Genomic DNA, 17,803 nt, shown 5'->3' with positions numbered 1-17,803 from the left:
TGGTCTCAAAGATCCTCAGGTATCACACTGCTTAACCTGAAATTTGAACACATTATTTCCTTGACATAAATCAGTGGAATCTCTGGATCTCAAGAAAAATCATGTCTGGAACCATGGCTTCATCTCTGTATATTTCCACTTAGAGCCCTGAAAAGATTACTGAAGTTTCCATCTGTGTAAAGCAGCACCTCCCGAGGACGGGACGTCCACCTGTGGCTCCCCCAATGCCCTTTTACCAGATGGACCCGCCAGGGATGCAAGAGGCTAAAGGCTTACTCTCACCTACCAGGTCCCCTGGTGAACCATAATTATTGTCCCTAATCCCAAGCAATCATTAGCCCCTTTCTCTGGGCCAAAGGGAAGAGAAACACTAGGCCTCTCCCTTCTGATGTTCTTTTTCTGAGAGACACTCGTGAGTTCAAGGAGTCCAAAAATCTAGCTTGAGCTAGAAAGGATAGGACAAGAGTGCAAGTTGGCTCTGAACTGCCACTACAGCCAGACCTGGGCTCTCTCTAGGAGACCAAGGACAGCGCCAAAGGTGACAGAGAAAACAGAAAAAAAGGGGGGAAGTCATGAACAGTATTTAAGCTATTCCCCCCTCCCTCCGTCCCCTGCCTGAGTATGTAAGGAGTTCTCAGGCCTCTCGATCCTTGTCCTTTTCTTTATGCCTATTTGTGCAATGAAATGTGTGGCCAGAATCAAACCTCCTGACACTCAGGTAGGCACAGCCCAGCTCTTGGCTCCTGGGAGGCTTCCAGGCTTTAAGGCTCCACTCTAGTTGGACTGTACTATCAAGGCCCCCAGAATAGGGGGAGCTGCGAGGGAAGGACTGATTTCCATTTCAAACTGCATTCTGGTACTTTGTACTCCAGCACCATTGGCCGTTCAATATTTAATGCTTGGAGATTCTGACTCTGCGGGAGTCGTGTCGGGGGACCTGGGGAGCCAATCTGCTTGAGCTTCTGAGTGATAATTATTCATGGGCTCCTGCCTCTTGCTCTTTCTCTAGCACGGTCCCACTCTGCAGACTCAGTGCCTTATTCAGTCTCCTCTCTCGCTCTTGCCACTGCTGAAGACCCACCTTTGCCTCCACCACTGCTCCGCATCTGCACACCGCTACAATGGCTAAAACAGCAATGGGTAAGGAAGGCATCTGGGCTCGACCCGGAGCCCACCTTTCCACCTCTCTTAGATATTTGAAGGTATTCGGGGGTAATTTATAAAGAAAAGAACGTGGATGGTAGCAAGGGATCTAGGACGATCAAGAGGAAGCTCTGGAGGGGGTGGAAGGAGGGAAAAAAAAAATCCTTGGAAACCTAAAATGATTTTTTTTTCTTTTAGAGATCAAAGCAGGTGAGTGGTCGCCCTTCCCCATGGACAGGGAATTGATTGCGTTTCCATTTGTTACATCCAACCTCCATCAGGAGCTCTAATGCCTTTAAGTACTGCTTTCACTGCCTTCCATGGGGTGAAGGAACATTTCAGAAAGTGCTTTGTAATGTCCTGCAGTGCTTCTGTAGGAAAGAAAGAAAGAAAGAAAGAAAGAAAGAAAGAAAGAAAGAAAGAAAGAAAGAAAGAAAGAAAGAAAGAAGGAAGGAAGGAAGGAAGGAAGGAAGGAAGGAAGGAAGGAAGGAAGGAAGGAAGGAAGGAAAGAAAGAAAGAAAGAAAGAAAGAAAGAAAGAAAGAAAGAAAGAAAGAAAGAAAGAAAGAAAGAAAGAAAGAAAGAGAGAGAGAGAAAGAAAGAAAAAGAAAATGGGGACTGGGAGTGGGAGAGGTTAGAGAAAGGAAAAAATACAAAGTCAAAGTGATTCCCACTTTGCTGTTTGAAAGATGGGTGGGGACGGCAGTGGGGACCGGGGCGCATTTTATGGTATTGTCTCCTTGGGAAAACCGCTAGTCCTGGGGCGGGGAGGAGGGGGATGGGGGAGGGTGGAGTAGGACCTCGGCTCCTTTGTTTTAGGGAAAGGGAGGGAAGGAGGGAGGAAGTCGGGGAGGGCGTGGAGGGCGCGGGTGGGCAGCTGCAGGGGCGGGGAATCGCGCAGTGGGGTGGGGTAGAGGGACCTGGCTCGCTGGGCGCCGGGGTGTGGTTTCTTTGTGTGCGGACTGGCAAGGGTGGGGGTGGCGGGGGCTTTGGGGGCACCTGCAGAGCCGAGCCCACAATGCAGACGGCCCCACCCTGTGCGCTGTCGCCTCAGCATCTTCCACGGAAGCCGGGCCGTGGTGGGGACAGCCGTGAGGGGACCGCAGCGCCACACCCCGCAACCCGCGCCCCGGACTCTTGGTCTCAGCTTCCGAAAGAGATCTAACTACTAGCTCAGCACCTCACCCTGGCTTCATTGTTGGGGGGCGGGGGGAGGGAGGGAGTGGGAACTAACACTTGTTTTTCTTTTCAGAACCACATTAAATAGGATTTAGATATAGTCACCGATAAAGGATTTTTTTTTCAACTCCTTTGATCGGTTTGGGGAAAACCTTTCTGGATTCTAGATATTGCCTAGATGCAATAATACGGAAAAAGATTGACAAATGTAACAGAACGCAAAAGAGATCAAGGGCTGAAGTTGAGACACCTGAAATTTCTATTTTGTAGGTCAAATAGGGCCAGATTCTGGCAATTTCCTAGGCTTAAACTGTATGAGAGAGATGGAACGAGATTCTAGATACAAGGCCTAATACTTTGCCTAATGGGTCTTGCGCCACGAGTACCCGTGGGCCGGGCGCGCTGGCCCAGGGTTGGACACGCAGGGCAGTGGAGAAGGGGCTGCAACCAGCGACGGTGGAAGCATCCCTTCCCCAGAACCCCGCTGCAGGGTGTGAAAAGCAGGGGGTGGGAGGGAGTTGCAGGAAATGGGAGTCTGACCAGCTCCTCCCTGCCCCACCCTTCCCGCGGCTCTGGGGACCTTGGGCTGGCTGCGGACTGGCCCGCTTGGGGGGGGGGGAGGGGGAGGGGAATAGGGAGCCCCGCAGTGCAGAACAGCCTCTCGCACCCCTGAAGGAAGGTGTGCAGACACCTGGCTCGGCCGTCAGGTTCAGCGCTGAGTCCCGCCCAGCCAAGCTGGTGGATCCTGGAGAAAGCCAGCTGGCGCCCCTCTTAGCCACACAAAGGCGCGGCCCCACCCTTCCAGGCCGCCAGACCCCGGTGGTGACCCCGTTCCCTGGGGGCGCTGGGAGGTTTTCTCTTCTCACCTACCCACACAGCCCACAGAACTCAGTGACATTTTCCCCTAGCCCACACCCCATCCTCTCTTTGCTCCCGTTTTTCCCATCCCTAGGATGCAAACCCCAAAGGGGGTTTCTGGAGAGACCTTCGGTCTACCAGCGGGGCGCGGCGCAGCCCACCCCTCCCAGCCGGGGCTGCTTGCCGGGTGGGGGCGCACGTGGCGATCGATCGGGCGCGGCGCACCGCCAGCCCTGCAGAGCCTCACGCCGCGCCCAGTGCCCCCCCTCCGCCCCCACACACACATTCCGTCTTCTCGAGAGCTGGGAGCGCGCCTCGGGGTTCTGCGCAGTGTCTCCAGCTACCCCGGCTTCCTACGATTCTCAGTTCAGGTCCAGAGAGGTTCTAAACGAGGCGGGACTGTCGGGGCTACCTCGCTCCGCGATCCGCACCCAGATTTCTGCTGCAGAACGGCGGCTACAAACTCAGCAGCACCAGCATTGTTACTATTTCCAATCACTGTTTTCTCCGTGACACAGCTTTATTTTTCCTCATTTCCTCAAGAAAAAAGAAAAGAAATGAAGGGGGCGGGGGAGGCATGGACTGCTTTGAGTTAAAATTTAACCCTTGCACCCACTTTTCTTCTTTCTAATCCCCACCTGGGTTGTTCACTTAAGTTATAAAGCAAATTCATCTTTGTTTCCTGCAAGGATTGTGTATGTTCATGTGGCTGGGCCATATGTGCAGGTGCTTGCTAGGAGCCGGGTGTGTGTCAGCCTGGCTACAAAATTCCCCATAGATGAGCGCTGGTAGATGGGTGGGCAAAATGTAGCCATGTATGTGACTGAGATGTCACGATCTTACACATGAGATTATATTTATAAACATTTCAATATAGTTATATGCAAAATCTTAACTGTTTTCTTCTTCTCCTCACCCATTCACCCACCTCTCCAAAAAAAAAAAAAAAAAGTATTCTTTTTATTGCTAGTTCTTGATACTGTCTCAATTCTACACAGAGACAGGAATGGTGAAATGGAAGCCGCCATGCAGTAAAAATCTCACCCCAAATAGGACAAATGCAAAGATCTTTTTCTGCCATAATTAAGCTGCATTAGCAAATCATGAAAAGAAGCAGGACCGCTACAATGTTAAATACTAGCCATTGAAATCATTCCCTTTACAAAACAATAGCTAAAGCGAACGTTTTTTCTTGATTCATTAAACAATTGTTGTATTCAGCATGGTCATATTAAGTACAACTATTGCCTATTCTCTTCTATAATGAAGTAGGCCTCTTCCAAATGAGTATGTAAATAACTGGAGGTAGAAAGCTGAAGGTTTGATCAGGATTTTCAGGATCAGGTGGAAGGGGACATAAAGGAAGCTTTGACAATTAATGACTGTGGATCCCCGTTATTCGTGGTGAGTAGCTGGGACTAGAGGAAATACTGTGTGACCCAGCAGGCAGCCTTGTGAGAGTACTGGGGAACCGATTTGCTGGTGTTTGTCTATGCATTCCATGAAAGAAATTATAGTGCTAAATGATGATTCAGATTAGATGATTTGTGATATTAAAATCTAGATCTTTGTTGAGAGGAAATTCAGAGTGGTTTTGTAATATGACTTACACAAGTGTACTAAATTATACTAAGGGATAGGGAAGAGATTTATTGTTAGAACACTTGCCTTTTCACGGAGTCATGAAAATTTTGTTGCAATCAAGTTTCCATTACCTTCAGTTTTTAATTGCTAATGGACAGATTGTGAAATTAGCATATGATCATTTGGCACAATATAACTCAAATCACTCAGTGGCAGTAGAAATGCTTCAAGAAGTTACAGTTACATTGCATTTATATTGAGGAAATGTCCCCTCAATGAAATAGAGATGATTCATACGATAAAATAGTCTTCCGGGCTGGGGATATAGCCTAGTGGCAAGAGTGACTGCCTCGGATACACGAGGCCCTAGGTTCGATTCCCCAGCACCACATATACAGAAAAAACGGCCAGAAGCGGCGCTGTGGCTCAAGTGGCAGAGTGCTAGCCTTGAGCGGGAAGAAGCCAGGGACAGTGCTCAGGCCCTGAGTCCAAGGCCCAGGACTGGCCAAAAAAAAAAAAAAAAAAAAAAAAAAATAGTCTTCCTCTTTATAGTGTAGGATCAAAACAGCTAGTTCCGTGACTATCTAATAGTAGGTCTCAAGGAGAAATTTTAAGTTAAACCTGAATGGCTGTAAATGAAATTAAAGGTGAATGAATTTACACACCAAATTGAAGATTCAATTAGAACATTCCTAAGCTGCCATCACCATGTTGTTTTTCCTTCACCCAGTAGCTCTTTTCTTGCACACTGTAGGATAAAGCAGCACAAACTAGATCTGGGTGTGGTCCATCCCACATAGCTGAGAGCTAGTCCTAACTCACACCAATTTCCTTTGATTTTGTAAAGGCACACCTTATTCTGTTACCACAAAATCTATGAGTTTATATGAAAGGGGAAAGAACTGGCAAAACCAGAAGGTGATACAGGATTAGCTAGTGACCTAGCTGTTGTGCTAGTGTGTGTGTGTGTGTGTGTGTGTGTGTGTGTGTGTGTGTGTGTGTGTTTTCAGAACCCAGGCTATTTCCTGGTTTTCTTTGGAAAGCCTTGGCGTCTGCATTGACTTTTATCCCCACTAGGGGGCAATCTTTTTTCTAAAGTAGAAGATTGATTTAAAGCTTCAAATATTCACTGTTTAATAAAATCTTTTATTGGGATTATTCAATTGTTTATTCAATAAAATAATGTCATGCTTTGCCATAGTGGATGAAAAGACATTTGCATCTTTTCAAGTAAATAAGATGAATGATCATAATCTACAAGTTAGCATGGCTCTGCATAATTATTCCCTTATGGTTTTACTTTGTTGTTTAATTACCTTTCTATTAAAATGACATTTACGTTACTTTTGGGATTTTATAGTGGCTAAGTGGTGGAAAATAGCAATAAAATAAATGGTAGCAATAGCAATATTATTTAGGAACAGAAGTTTTAGTTCTTAAGTAAATGAATAAATTAAAATCAGTTTATTTATTCATGTATTTTAAATGTACCCTATGCTTATATCACAACTAATGTCAAAGTTAAAAAAGCAAGAAGGGAAAGCAAATAGGTAAATAATGATACTGAGGAGGGTTTTAAGAATTTAATGATTGTCTTATCTTCCATTTCTCTTTTCCACTTACAATATGCCTTTTTAAACCAAGTTTCATATAGTTTCATTCTATTTTTTGTCAGCACTTAATAAATATCACTTGTACTTGGTAAGTATTGAGTGCTGACAAAAATTAGGTTTTACCAATAAAACCTTGTAGTATTTTTATTACTCTAGTCAAAAGATGATGCTAATTTTAAGAAACAAGAGAAGCATACACTAACATTTAGGATCATCTACAGCAAACAATTTAACATTTGCATTAGAAGAACAGTTCTTTTTCTCTCATACTTTATATAACTATAAACTACCTGTAAAATATTTAATTGTGTCTTATTATTGTGTTCCTCGAACTTTGAGGTACTATGAATTACCCATGATTTATATTAAAATCCAAATTCTAACTCTCTGGGCCTGGGTTAAGTAAGGCCTGTTAAAATTTATTCCTGACAAACACTTATATGAAGCTCATTCTAACATCAAACCAGTTCCAGAAATATTAAGTTATAATATTCATGCACTCCTCATAATAAGCTCTAGTATCATGTCCTAACATTTTAAAATTCAAGGCAATCTTTGCAGAATATTTCACATGCAAAGTCATCTGTAGGGATTTTATTCCTTGGGAGCTTATATTCTGTGCCACTGCTTGCTCTTCATTAAACTGTTCCAAATATATTTATATTGCAGGACACAACAGACCACCTCCAACAGAAATGTGGGTACATAAGAATTTGAGTCAGTATTTGTATGTGTGTCTGTCTATGAAATTAATGTAGCTAGTGGCACACTTGAGAAATGATAATAAATCCTAAGTCTAACTGATAAGCATTATGCAGAGTAAAACTTCCACCCAAAGCCTTCTAGATGTGGAATAATATGCCAAAGTTTGTAACCCCATTTACCATTAATGGTTAACTAATTCACCACATATACCTTACAGGAAACAATTAAAAGAGGTTTGAGCCATAGTGAAATGTATATACTCCATGCTTATTATTTACTAAACTATTCTCACAATATTTCTTCCTAGATACCACATGAAAAAATTAAGAATTTATTGAGCACAGTTGTACATTTATACAGGCTATGTTTTATTTTTTTCCCCTCTGTATACTCAATCCTTCAAAGACTTCCATTATTCAATAGTTCCTTTCTATGAAAGTTAACCCACAGGGGCAAAAACAGATTTTCTAAGAATATCAACAAAAATATCATATGTCAGTTCCCCACACAGTGGGTGGGCGGCTGACCACCTCACTTTACCATGCTCACATTACTACATTTCCTGAAACACTACCCTTCAGAATTGGTACTCTGCATGAAATGTCTCAAATTAGAAATACAGTATTTCCTAAATAAGGGACTGAAAACAGCATCCCAAAGACAACTGAGTAGAGAGGTGGTAGAATATACTATTAGTTAATAGGAAACTGGGTTAAGTCTCAGGGTTATATATTGCTTAGTTCTTTTTTTTTTTTTTTTGAAGGTTCATAAGGAGGTTTAATAGTGGGGGCCATAGTTCCCATGGGAGAGAGAGATACATGGGGTCTGCACCTTATCCAGGTGGCAACTTCTCTCTCTGGGGGTAAAGGGGAAGTAGATAGGTAGTGAGTAGGAGTAACTCATTAGGTATGGGTGGGTCTGGGTTCTAGTGGGAGGAGCTGAGGACCTGAGGCTAGAGAAATGCTAACATTCCTCATTTGTTGTTTATTAATAACAGGGGAGGGGTACCAGGTGGGGAGTATGAGCAGAGGTTGTTTCTTCTGGAGCTACTTCCTGCTGTAAAGGGGCGAAGTAGTCAGGGGTCCCTGATTCATCATTTGGCCTGGTACCATCCAAGAGTATTAGTTTGACAGTTTGATTGGTAAAAGTCCTCATCATTTCCATGAGAATGGTTATCAGGGCCAATTGGTGTCATGGTCTCTTCTGGCTACCTCCTGCAGCTTGGGCACATCAAGGAGTCCCTGGGGCTGGGGTCTTCAGGGTCCAGATCTGCACTGGGCAGAGCATTGTAGTAAGAGGATGGCCTTGAACTGCAAGTTTCCAGGTTGTGTCCTGGGTGAGGGATGTTATCCTGTGAAAAGAGACTTTTGGAAAGGTCAGGCAAAAGGCTGACAAGTTCACAGGACCAGTTAACATGAACAATATGGGAGAACATACCCTGGGCACAAGCCAAAAAAGTTCTATTTGGAACATAAACCCAATTGTGGAGGAATAACTGAACTGAGGGCAGGAAGGAAGTGTTTAGGGATGGTAGACTGGTTGGGAGTAACCAGTCAGAAGCTAATATATATATATGTGTGTGTGTGTGTGTATATGTATATATGTATATGTATATATGTATGTATGTACATATATATGTGCATATGTATATACATATGTATATATGTGTGTATATATATACATATATATATATATATATATACATGCATAGCAAGTAACAAAGGCAAGAATGCAAGTTTCTGTCCAGATGGAAAATGGACAGGTATGGACATTAGGTGGGTAAACAACTATTCCTCTTGATCTACAGGCTCTGATTAATTTTGAAAGGGCAAGTTTAAATTGACTCCGTTTAAGATGAGACTTCATCTCCTCTTACTCCTCTCCATGGTTCCTCATTGTCAGGATTGACCTCATCCTGAAGGTCTAGGTGCTCATTGCTTGGATAGTTTGTCCCAGTTGGCATTCACTGGGTTTGAACTCAAGGCCTGGGCACTGTCCCTGAGCACTTCTGCTTGAGGCTAGTGCTCTACCACTTGAGCCATGGTGTCGCTTTCAGCATTTGGCTGGTTCTCTTGAGCCAAGCTTCCAGTCTGGCTCTTTGCTGGTTAGTTGGGAGATGGAGTTTTAGAGGGATATTTTTTTTCTGCCCGGGCTGGCTTTGAACTTCAATCCAAGCCATAAAAGCCCTTTTTATTTCCAATTAGAGCAACAGGAGAACAATAGGAGTAGAGCTTACCTGTAACTTGTTGAGAATTGACCAAGTACTTGCCAGAGTTCTGATGTAACACTTAGAGAACAGCAAACTGAATGAGATCCATGTGCCATCAAATCAAATCATATCACTTAACCTTACTGGCAGGTGGAAGAGAACACAAATGAGTAACAATCAAGAGGGCAAAGGGTCAGGACAATGTAAAAGTCTCAGCTTCAGTGGATCCAAAGTGGCTACATTAGTCAGGTGTGATGGAGGCAGGCAGGAGTGATGGGTTGGATCTAGGTGAGGCTGTAGTGGCATCTCTCAGAGTCCACTGGATAGATTGTCACACCTCCTGCTGGGTTGCCTGCAAATTTCTACACAGACTGGTTAAAGACATTTGAAATCTCCCATTGTTCCCTGGTTGCTTACTCTGAGTACTCTGGGCTTTTGTAGGCTGGTGCCCTACTGGTTTAAGCAGGGTGACAACTTTACAAAGATTTTAGAAGGCTTGGGCCTTTAACCATCTTCCTAGTCACAAAATCCACACAGAGACCAAAAGCCAACCAAGTCTGCTCTCTGCAGCAGCCACGACAGTTTCTGAGACATGGAGGGGGAAGACACCAATGCTACCCCAATGCAACCCTGTGGCCACCAAACACAACTCTGATGCTTTTGACCTTGGACTAAGTCTCGGTTGCAACTCTGTCATGACAGGCCAGCTATAAACCCAACTCTAATCTGGGGGGGAGAGAGGGCAGAGCCAGGGCAGGACACTCTTGGCCTGTCAAAATCTTCACAGGAACACCATCAGTGATTCCTAGATTCCCTGAGCAGTTTTCCATGCAAGAGAGAGAGAGAGAGAGAGAGAGAGAGAGAGAGAGAGAGAGAGAGAGAGAGAGAGAATAAGGAATCACTAGTAGTGAAACCAGGCAGTTTGGGAGCAGACTGTGGAGGTAGCTTCCTGTAGCCACGGACCGCCACAGTCCACGCAGTTTATTGTTTAGTTCTCTCTGGAAAGCTGGGAAACTCAATTGTTACAATTCCATCACACTAAAAGGAAGAAAAGTGTACTAAGTCAGCATTTTAAGAATTTATATTTGGGGTTGTTTTATACTTTTTCTTTTTTAAATTTTATTGTTAATTTTTGAATTATTATTGTAAAAGTAACATACAGAGATTACAGTTCATACATCAGGCAAACAGTACATTTCTTTTTGGACAATGTCACCCCTTCCCTTACTCTCTCCTAGTTTTTCCTTCCCACTCCCACCCACAAAACTGTATGTTTTAAAGCATGCTCCTAGCAGTCTGTCTATAATATTTGGAAATGACAAAAATCCTGAACTTGCAAACCTTGAACCAAAAAGTCTTCCTAATTCTTCTTTTAATCAGCACTTTCTTGCTTTCTTTTTAAGAATCATTTTTCTAGTATAGGTATAAACTGTCCATTTCTATAAAAAATGATTTATTTTTACCTTTATGTCACATACATACATATGAGGCTAAAATGTCACACATGCTGTGTTCATCACCTAACAATCTTAGCAAGAGCACTCCTAGTACAGTTGAGGAAACTGAGGCACCAAATGTTAAGGTGATTTGCCCAATGAGTGCAGAAACCTGTGTGGAACCTATGTCTGCATGCCATATCTCTGCCCCCACCATGGAGGTAAATACTGTCTAACAAGCCCAAGATGCTCTGTGCCTTTCTGGATGCAAACTCACTTTGAGGAAGTACTTTCAAAATGATGGTTAGGATTAGCCAAGATTTATTATGATAATTCTCATCACTTAGACTTTGGAGGAAAGAGAGTTTTGAGACATTGGAGGCAGTAATACATGGAACAAACACAAGTCTCAGTAGAGTCAGTTCAGAGCACTGTAGAGATTTCAAGTGTGAATAAGCTATTGTGAGTTGTTCTAGAAAAAAAATGGATTCTTAACTCCTTTCATAGGCCTCAGAAATTTAATTTGGATATTATGTTTTATTAAATTATTAAATTTAGATTGAAAAAAGAGACATACAGCCCAGGCATCCACTTTTAATATAATTATTAAATGTTATTCAATATGCTCTTCATCTGATTACCTCAAAAGCAGGCAGGCAAGCCAGAGAGATCACTAGGAAGGCTCTGAGTCCCTTATGAAACATGTTTAATTATCTTTAATAAAAGAATCAGACACTGTAATTTGTCAAGGAGACATTTGCAGTAGTAAAACCTGTGTTTATAATAACCCATTTTATTAATCATGATTAAGGATAACTTTTTGTTTATATTTGTTCACACAAAATACTTTTATGTGACTGTAAAGGTTAATTAATGTATTCAGTACACATTTTGCTAGTCATCCGAAATATAGCTTCTCTAAGATTTGTACTTAAGAGTAGCCGCATGTTATACATAAAACTAGTATAAAAACAGTTTATGGTCTTTCTCCTTATAATGATATGGACCCTGAGACTAAAATACTTAATACTCTGAAAAATTACAGGTTCTAAATTTTGTTTTTGTGACAAGACATACAAAATTATAGTTGTCCAATAAAACAGTAAAAGTCATTCATGTTTATAGAGTGAGAATATTATCTAAGAATGAATTATTTTTAATCAGCATTATACAGCAGTGCCTGAAAAATGCCCACTTAACAGTTCTTCAAGCCAAATCATTGAATCAAGGAAGTTGGAGCTTGCACAATTCGCTACTGTCACAGTAGTAAGCAGAACAAAGGATCATCAGTAACACACATCAGTCAATCTTTTAGTTGCATACCTGTCAGAATAAAGACAACCGGATGACATTTGTCTAAATCTAGTCCTACAAATAATGTTAATATGTATTTAAGCTTAAATTAAATTTTTATTAGCCTTCACATTTTTAGGAGATTGTTTTCCTATGACTTCAGGCATAAAGTTTAATTTCCATTATACAAAACTGCTTACAGTCATCCTAATTATAATCTTCCAGTTTGGGTTTCCTTGTAGAGGAAAACTGATGTGAAAAAAAAAAAAAAGTCCCATCAAAATGACACTGTTACTACTTCAGCCTGAGTACTATAGGCAGTTCACAGACCCAGTGAGATTGGATTTATCACACCCTCCCTGGGAGCCCCGTCCCTGGACATAATTATCTCTCCCACTACATCATTCTCTTTATTTCCAATGCAAGTATTTATTATTTGGAGAGTGTTATAGAACAATTCCAGTTAGTGTCTTCCTCATAATTGTTAAGACACATGAAGCATTATCAAAGTCTAGTCTTTTTATGTCACAGGATTCTCACTCCCATCACTTAAAAATCTTTCATTCTACTTTAGAACAACTTTTGCCTCATTTAGTTAAAGAGTAGATAAGCATAGAATATTGAAAACTGTTCCCTAAGAACAGTTAGACAGCATGACATATCTATAGAGGACTTAGTAGTTTTTAGAAAACATTTATTAGTTGCATCTTTTTTCAATCTTCATGTAATCCTCTAGGCGATGGAGATGTGCAAATAACTCATTCAATCAAGATCACACATAGTAAGCAATTAAGAAACACTTATATGCAATTAACCAGCAAAAGGTTGGTAGTAGAGAAAAGGCTCAAATAGTACAGCACCAACTTTGAATGAAAAAGCCAAGCAAGAACAGAAGGCCCTGAGTTCCAGCTCCAATACCAACACCAAGAAAAAAAAAAAAAAGGTAAAGACTTCAATATGGATTAGATGTGGATATGTAACTGATAAGTTTGAATATATCATATGCTTATCATATATTTAAATATGCACAATAAGGAAACTGAGTACTAGATATTATAAGAATACAAGTAAACATGGTCCTCACCATTTTTTTTTGAAGAAAACAAGGTCTTCTACATACCAAAAATAAAAGAATAGCAATCATGAAAATTTATAACTAGGAATAGAAGAGTTTGCCTTTGTTACACCATTATGTCTATCCTGAAAGACAGTGCATGTTTTAATACAAACAGCAGTTCAGAAGTACTAAAATGCCCTGAATGGCTTAAATAACTAGCCGGTCCAGACAGAATCTTTTAGCTAAAATCCATCTCAAGTCTTCCTGAGCATCAGCAGCACATGGGGGGCTAGGACCCTTTCCCATATGCTGTGATTCTGTGGGTGAGACATGGGCCCACGAACTTGCCTTCCAAACCCGTTCCCAGATGGTGCCAATGCAGCTGGGCCAGAATCAAACTTGGAGTAAATTAAGCAGCACAGCAGTGACCAGTGGGGTGCCTGGGGCAACATGGCTCCCCAGCAGGAGAGTTACCTCCTCTGACTAAATCCAAGCCCTTGACATCTCTCCATCTCTAAACCAAAACTGTGATGTACTCAGACCAAAGAGTCAGGAGCCCTAACTTTTTCTTTTATTGTCACCAGTTGATTTTGGTTGAGGTGATTTGCCTCTCTGCACCTGCCATTCAGTACCAATCTATCAGCATTGTCCCTGTCTGGTAGGGATCATTATCAGGTCCAAGAATGCAAATGGGAAAGACATTAGTATCTGTCAAGTGCAATATTATTGCAAAAGCTTCCATTCTTCTATCATTTTTTAAAGATAAAGACTTCTTAATATATGAATGTGTGTGTATACCAATGGGCATGCATTTAGAAAGAGCAAACAAGAACACAATCAGAAGCTGAGTCATTTTGTTGTTTTAAGTATGTCCTAAATAATGAAAAGTAAGTCAAGATATTGATTGAATCCCTTAAACAATAGTATTTGACATTTTGAAGAGTTTGTGATGAGTACTTCCCTGACCATCTCTGAGCCTTCTTCCTGAAGACTAGCCCAAAAGGAACAATGAAGTCACCCAAGGTTTTGTGATAGCCCTTGCTCAACTTTTCTCAGATCCAATCTTCAAGGGTAAATCCTGGCCCAAGATGAGAATCAACACAACCCAGGCAGCCCAGGTAGTAGACACAGAAAACATGGGTGGGTAGATAAGACAATCAGGAAAGTACTCACCTTTCTTCTAAGTTTGTGTTGGCCCCTCATGGCACCACATTGGCCTTCCATTGTTTGGGTCCACCTGAGACTGAATAAGCCTTGCATAGACAAAGTAGCCCAGGCCTGAATTCTCAAGGGTGCTGAAAGCTTGGTTCAAAGCTTCCTTTAGAGGCTAAAATTGAAGAATATACCTGTAAGGAGTAAAAAGAGCAAATCAGGGACCTCAGAAGAGTGTAAATGACTGTGAAAAGTAAAAGGCAATCCTGTAAGTTCCCCCTGAAATGCTTGGTTAGTAAGGACTGCTCCTGTTTCAGGCAGGAAGAGCCATAACAGGGTGCATTAGAGAAGCATTAAACCCTGTTCCACTGCTTGCTACCTGGGATTGATTCCTTGAGCAATTGAGTCATCATTCCTATACTATAGTTTTCACCACTACAAAAGGGAAAAGTAAGGCCCAGTGGTGGTGGCTCATGCTTTTATTCCTAGCTACTTAGGAGGCTGAGGTCTGCAAACCACAGTGTGAAGCCTGTCTAGGCAGAAAAGTCCCTGAGGCTCTCATGCCAAAATCTTATTGCAAAAGTCTGCAAGTATAGCTATGTCTCAAATGGTAGAACTCCAGCCTTGAAAAAAAATCCAAGCAAGAGAATGATATCCTGAGTTCAAACCTCAATAAGAGCACAAAAAATATTTTTAGTTTTTTCAAGTGAGAAAAGTTATCCCTAAATTGCATAAATCTTAGGAAAATTAGGTAAGCAATTAAATAACAAACAATGTAAAAATACATTGATCTCTTTCCCTGATTCCTGAGATGAATGATAAATATTTAAAATTAAAATAAACATCCCAATGTTCCTGTTAATTTCAACACCTAGGACCAAAGTTATAAAAATTACTTAGAGCCAGGCATGAGTAACTCACACCTACAATCCTCCCTACTCAGAAGGCTGAGATCTGAGGATCACAGTTCAAAGCCAGCCTGAGCAGGAAAGTCTATGAGATTCTCATCTCCAATTAACCATCAAAAAGCCAAAAGTGGACCTGTGGCTCAACTTCTAGAGCACTAGCCTTGAGGGACCAAAACAAAACAGAATCTCAGGGATATGCCCAGGTCCTGACTTTAAGGACTGACACACAAAAAAATCATGCTTTTGATACAGCTGCTGATGCTGTATGTCTCCAATGTAAATCTACTCTGAACAGTGCCACAACGTCATACATATACACATATATATGTATATATATGTATATATATATATATAAAATAACAAAGCACAGTAGGTATGAAGGTTCATAAAGTAATAGTCTATTTCTTTGCATATTTTAATCACACTTTCCTATTATCATTAATCCCGTTCTACTTAAAAAATATGCATAATACCAATAAGACTGAGCCATCTCTACACAGGATGGCACATCAATAGAAATAAAAACTAGTCCAGAAGCATTAAAATGTAAAATTTTATACTGAGGTCATACACACACACACACACACACACACACACACACACACACACACACTCACTTTAAATGTTCCCGACACATAAATCCCCTTAGCTCCCAGCTCACTTGAGCCTGCCACCTCCAGGCTCCTAAGTCTGACTTCCTGTTCTCCAGCCCCATTTTCAACACCCTTCCTTCAGCTAGGTGTTTTCTTTGAGCAAATGTGAACTTCCTGTTCTCCAACCATTAGTAGATGAGCACAGCAGAAACACTGCAGCTGACAGCACAAATGAAATACTCCTCTCATGGGTGGAGGGGAAAGGAGATAGAGACATGACTTCAATGTTATTCTTCCCATTGTACATGAAGGTAATACCATTCAACCAGTAGTGATTCAGGAACCAAGCACTTCTATTGCTATTGTTTAAAAATGTCTATCAGGAGTTAGCAGAGCAATAAAAGTATCTTGAAAAATCAAGATACATTCATCATGCAGCTGACTTTATAAAGGCTTCAGGGAGAATAACATTATAGAGTGACATTTTAAAAATAGATTATCAGTAATGTATGCCAAATTCTAACTCATAATTATCTAGATAGGTCAAACATTTGATTCTATGTTTGCCTTCATTTTTATTGGAAATATTTATAACCAATAAACATAGTATTTGTCACTGGAAATAATATTCCAGTCTCAGCCATTTATAACTAACATGTAATCTTTATCATCTCCTAAGACTATTATGAATTAAAAGGGAGTTCTAGATGGTGTCCCAAAAGCTTATGTTTTATGTATCACTTACTCTGCCTGAGAAATGAATATTTGAAGTAAAAAATAGATCTTTTATGTAGTACAGGAAAGAGTAGAATTTTCCCTGATAGTTTAACAATTTGAAATGCAAGACATGAGTTGCTTCATGAAGAATTTGTTAAATTGTTTATAATATTCACATCTAGCATCTACCTTGTATATAATATTGGGAATCAGCAAAAAAATTAACAAAATGGGAATACAATGATTCAGGGTTTCTTTTCCCCTTTAATATGAGGTGCTATAAAAATAGTTTGTCTAAAATAAGGCAGATTAGAAAGAGAAAAAAAAGCCCCCATCAATATGGTAGCACATGGGCTGGGGATATGGCCTAGTGGCAAGAGCGCTTGCCTCGTACACATGAGGCCCTGGGGTCGATTCCCCAGCACCACATACATAGAAAATGGCCAGAAGTGGCACTGTGGCTCAAGTGGCAGAGTGCTAGCCTTGAGCAAGAAGAAGCCAGGGACAGTGCACAGGCCCTGAGTCCAAGCCCCAGGACTGGCCAAAAAAAAGAAATATATAGTAGCACATGACTCTAAGCCCAGCTATTGAGAAGGTGGAGTCAGGATGTCAAAAGATTGAAACCAGTTTAGGAAATTTGGAAAGAACCTGTCTCACAAACAAAATATACAAAGTGGCAGGCTGCTAGATTGCTTGTCTAGTGTGCAGGAGTTCCCTGGTTCAATCCCCAGTATCCTGGGAAAAGAAAGAGCATACTACAGCAACATGTAAGGATGAATGTATATTAATGGGATAATCACTCTGCTTAAAAACAACTTGAGCATTGAAAAGCCAATTGCAGATGACAAAGTCCGGAGAGGTAAAGATGTTAGCATTAAAAAAAAAAAAAAAATGAGCCAGGTACCAGAGGCCTGTGATCCTAGCTACTCAAGAGGCTTAGAGGTGGAGGGTCAAGTTTCAATGACAGCTTGAGCAGAGAATGACTCCTCTAAAATAACTAGAAAAAAAGGGGGGTGGGCTGGAGGTGTGGCTCAAATGTTAGAGTGGCAGCTAAGCAAGTAAACCCAACAAGCAAGAGTCTCTGAGTTCAAATCCCACCACTGCAACAATCATGACAAACAAATTTGAAGTCAAGAAAAGTGGTTGATCTTTTAAGCCAATCACATCTGGTACAAGTTCTCATAAAAGGGAGAAACAAAATTGCAACAACCCAAAGCAAGCAAAACTCTTTGTGATGCATTTATTTCCTTAAGGAAATAAACAGTCCTGGAAATGAACAAAGGGTCCTGATCTGACATCATTCTTATTTTTAATTGCAATTTTTTAGATTTGGTGCATTTTTAAACCCTCCTGTGAAA

The 17,803-nt window shown here is 41.2% G+C and overlaps 1 protein-coding gene across 1 annotated transcript in view; it reads left to right on the top strand.

The window, feature by feature from the left end:
- Positions 1–1,074: 1,074 nt before the first annotated feature.
- Positions 1,075–17,803, top strand: part of Stmn2 (stathmin 2) — a 40,437-nt gene continuing 23,708 nt past the window's right edge. Inside the window, exon 1 of the mRNA XM_048358679.1 lies at positions 1,075–1,140. Coding sequence (XP_048214636.1) covers positions 1,122–1,140 — 19 coding nt within the window. The 5' untranslated portion in view covers positions 1,075–1,121. The remainder of the gene's footprint in view (positions 1,141–17,803) is intronic.

This window comes from Perognathus longimembris, chromosome 12 (assembly GCF_023159225.1).
Source record: "Perognathus longimembris pacificus isolate PPM17 chromosome 12, ASM2315922v1, whole genome shotgun sequence".
Classification (NCBI taxonomy): domain Eukaryota; kingdom Metazoa; phylum Chordata; class Mammalia; order Rodentia; family Heteromyidae; genus Perognathus; species Perognathus longimembris.
Note: the sequence above shows the minus strand (reverse complement) of the source record. Positions and strands in the feature narration are given on the sequence as shown.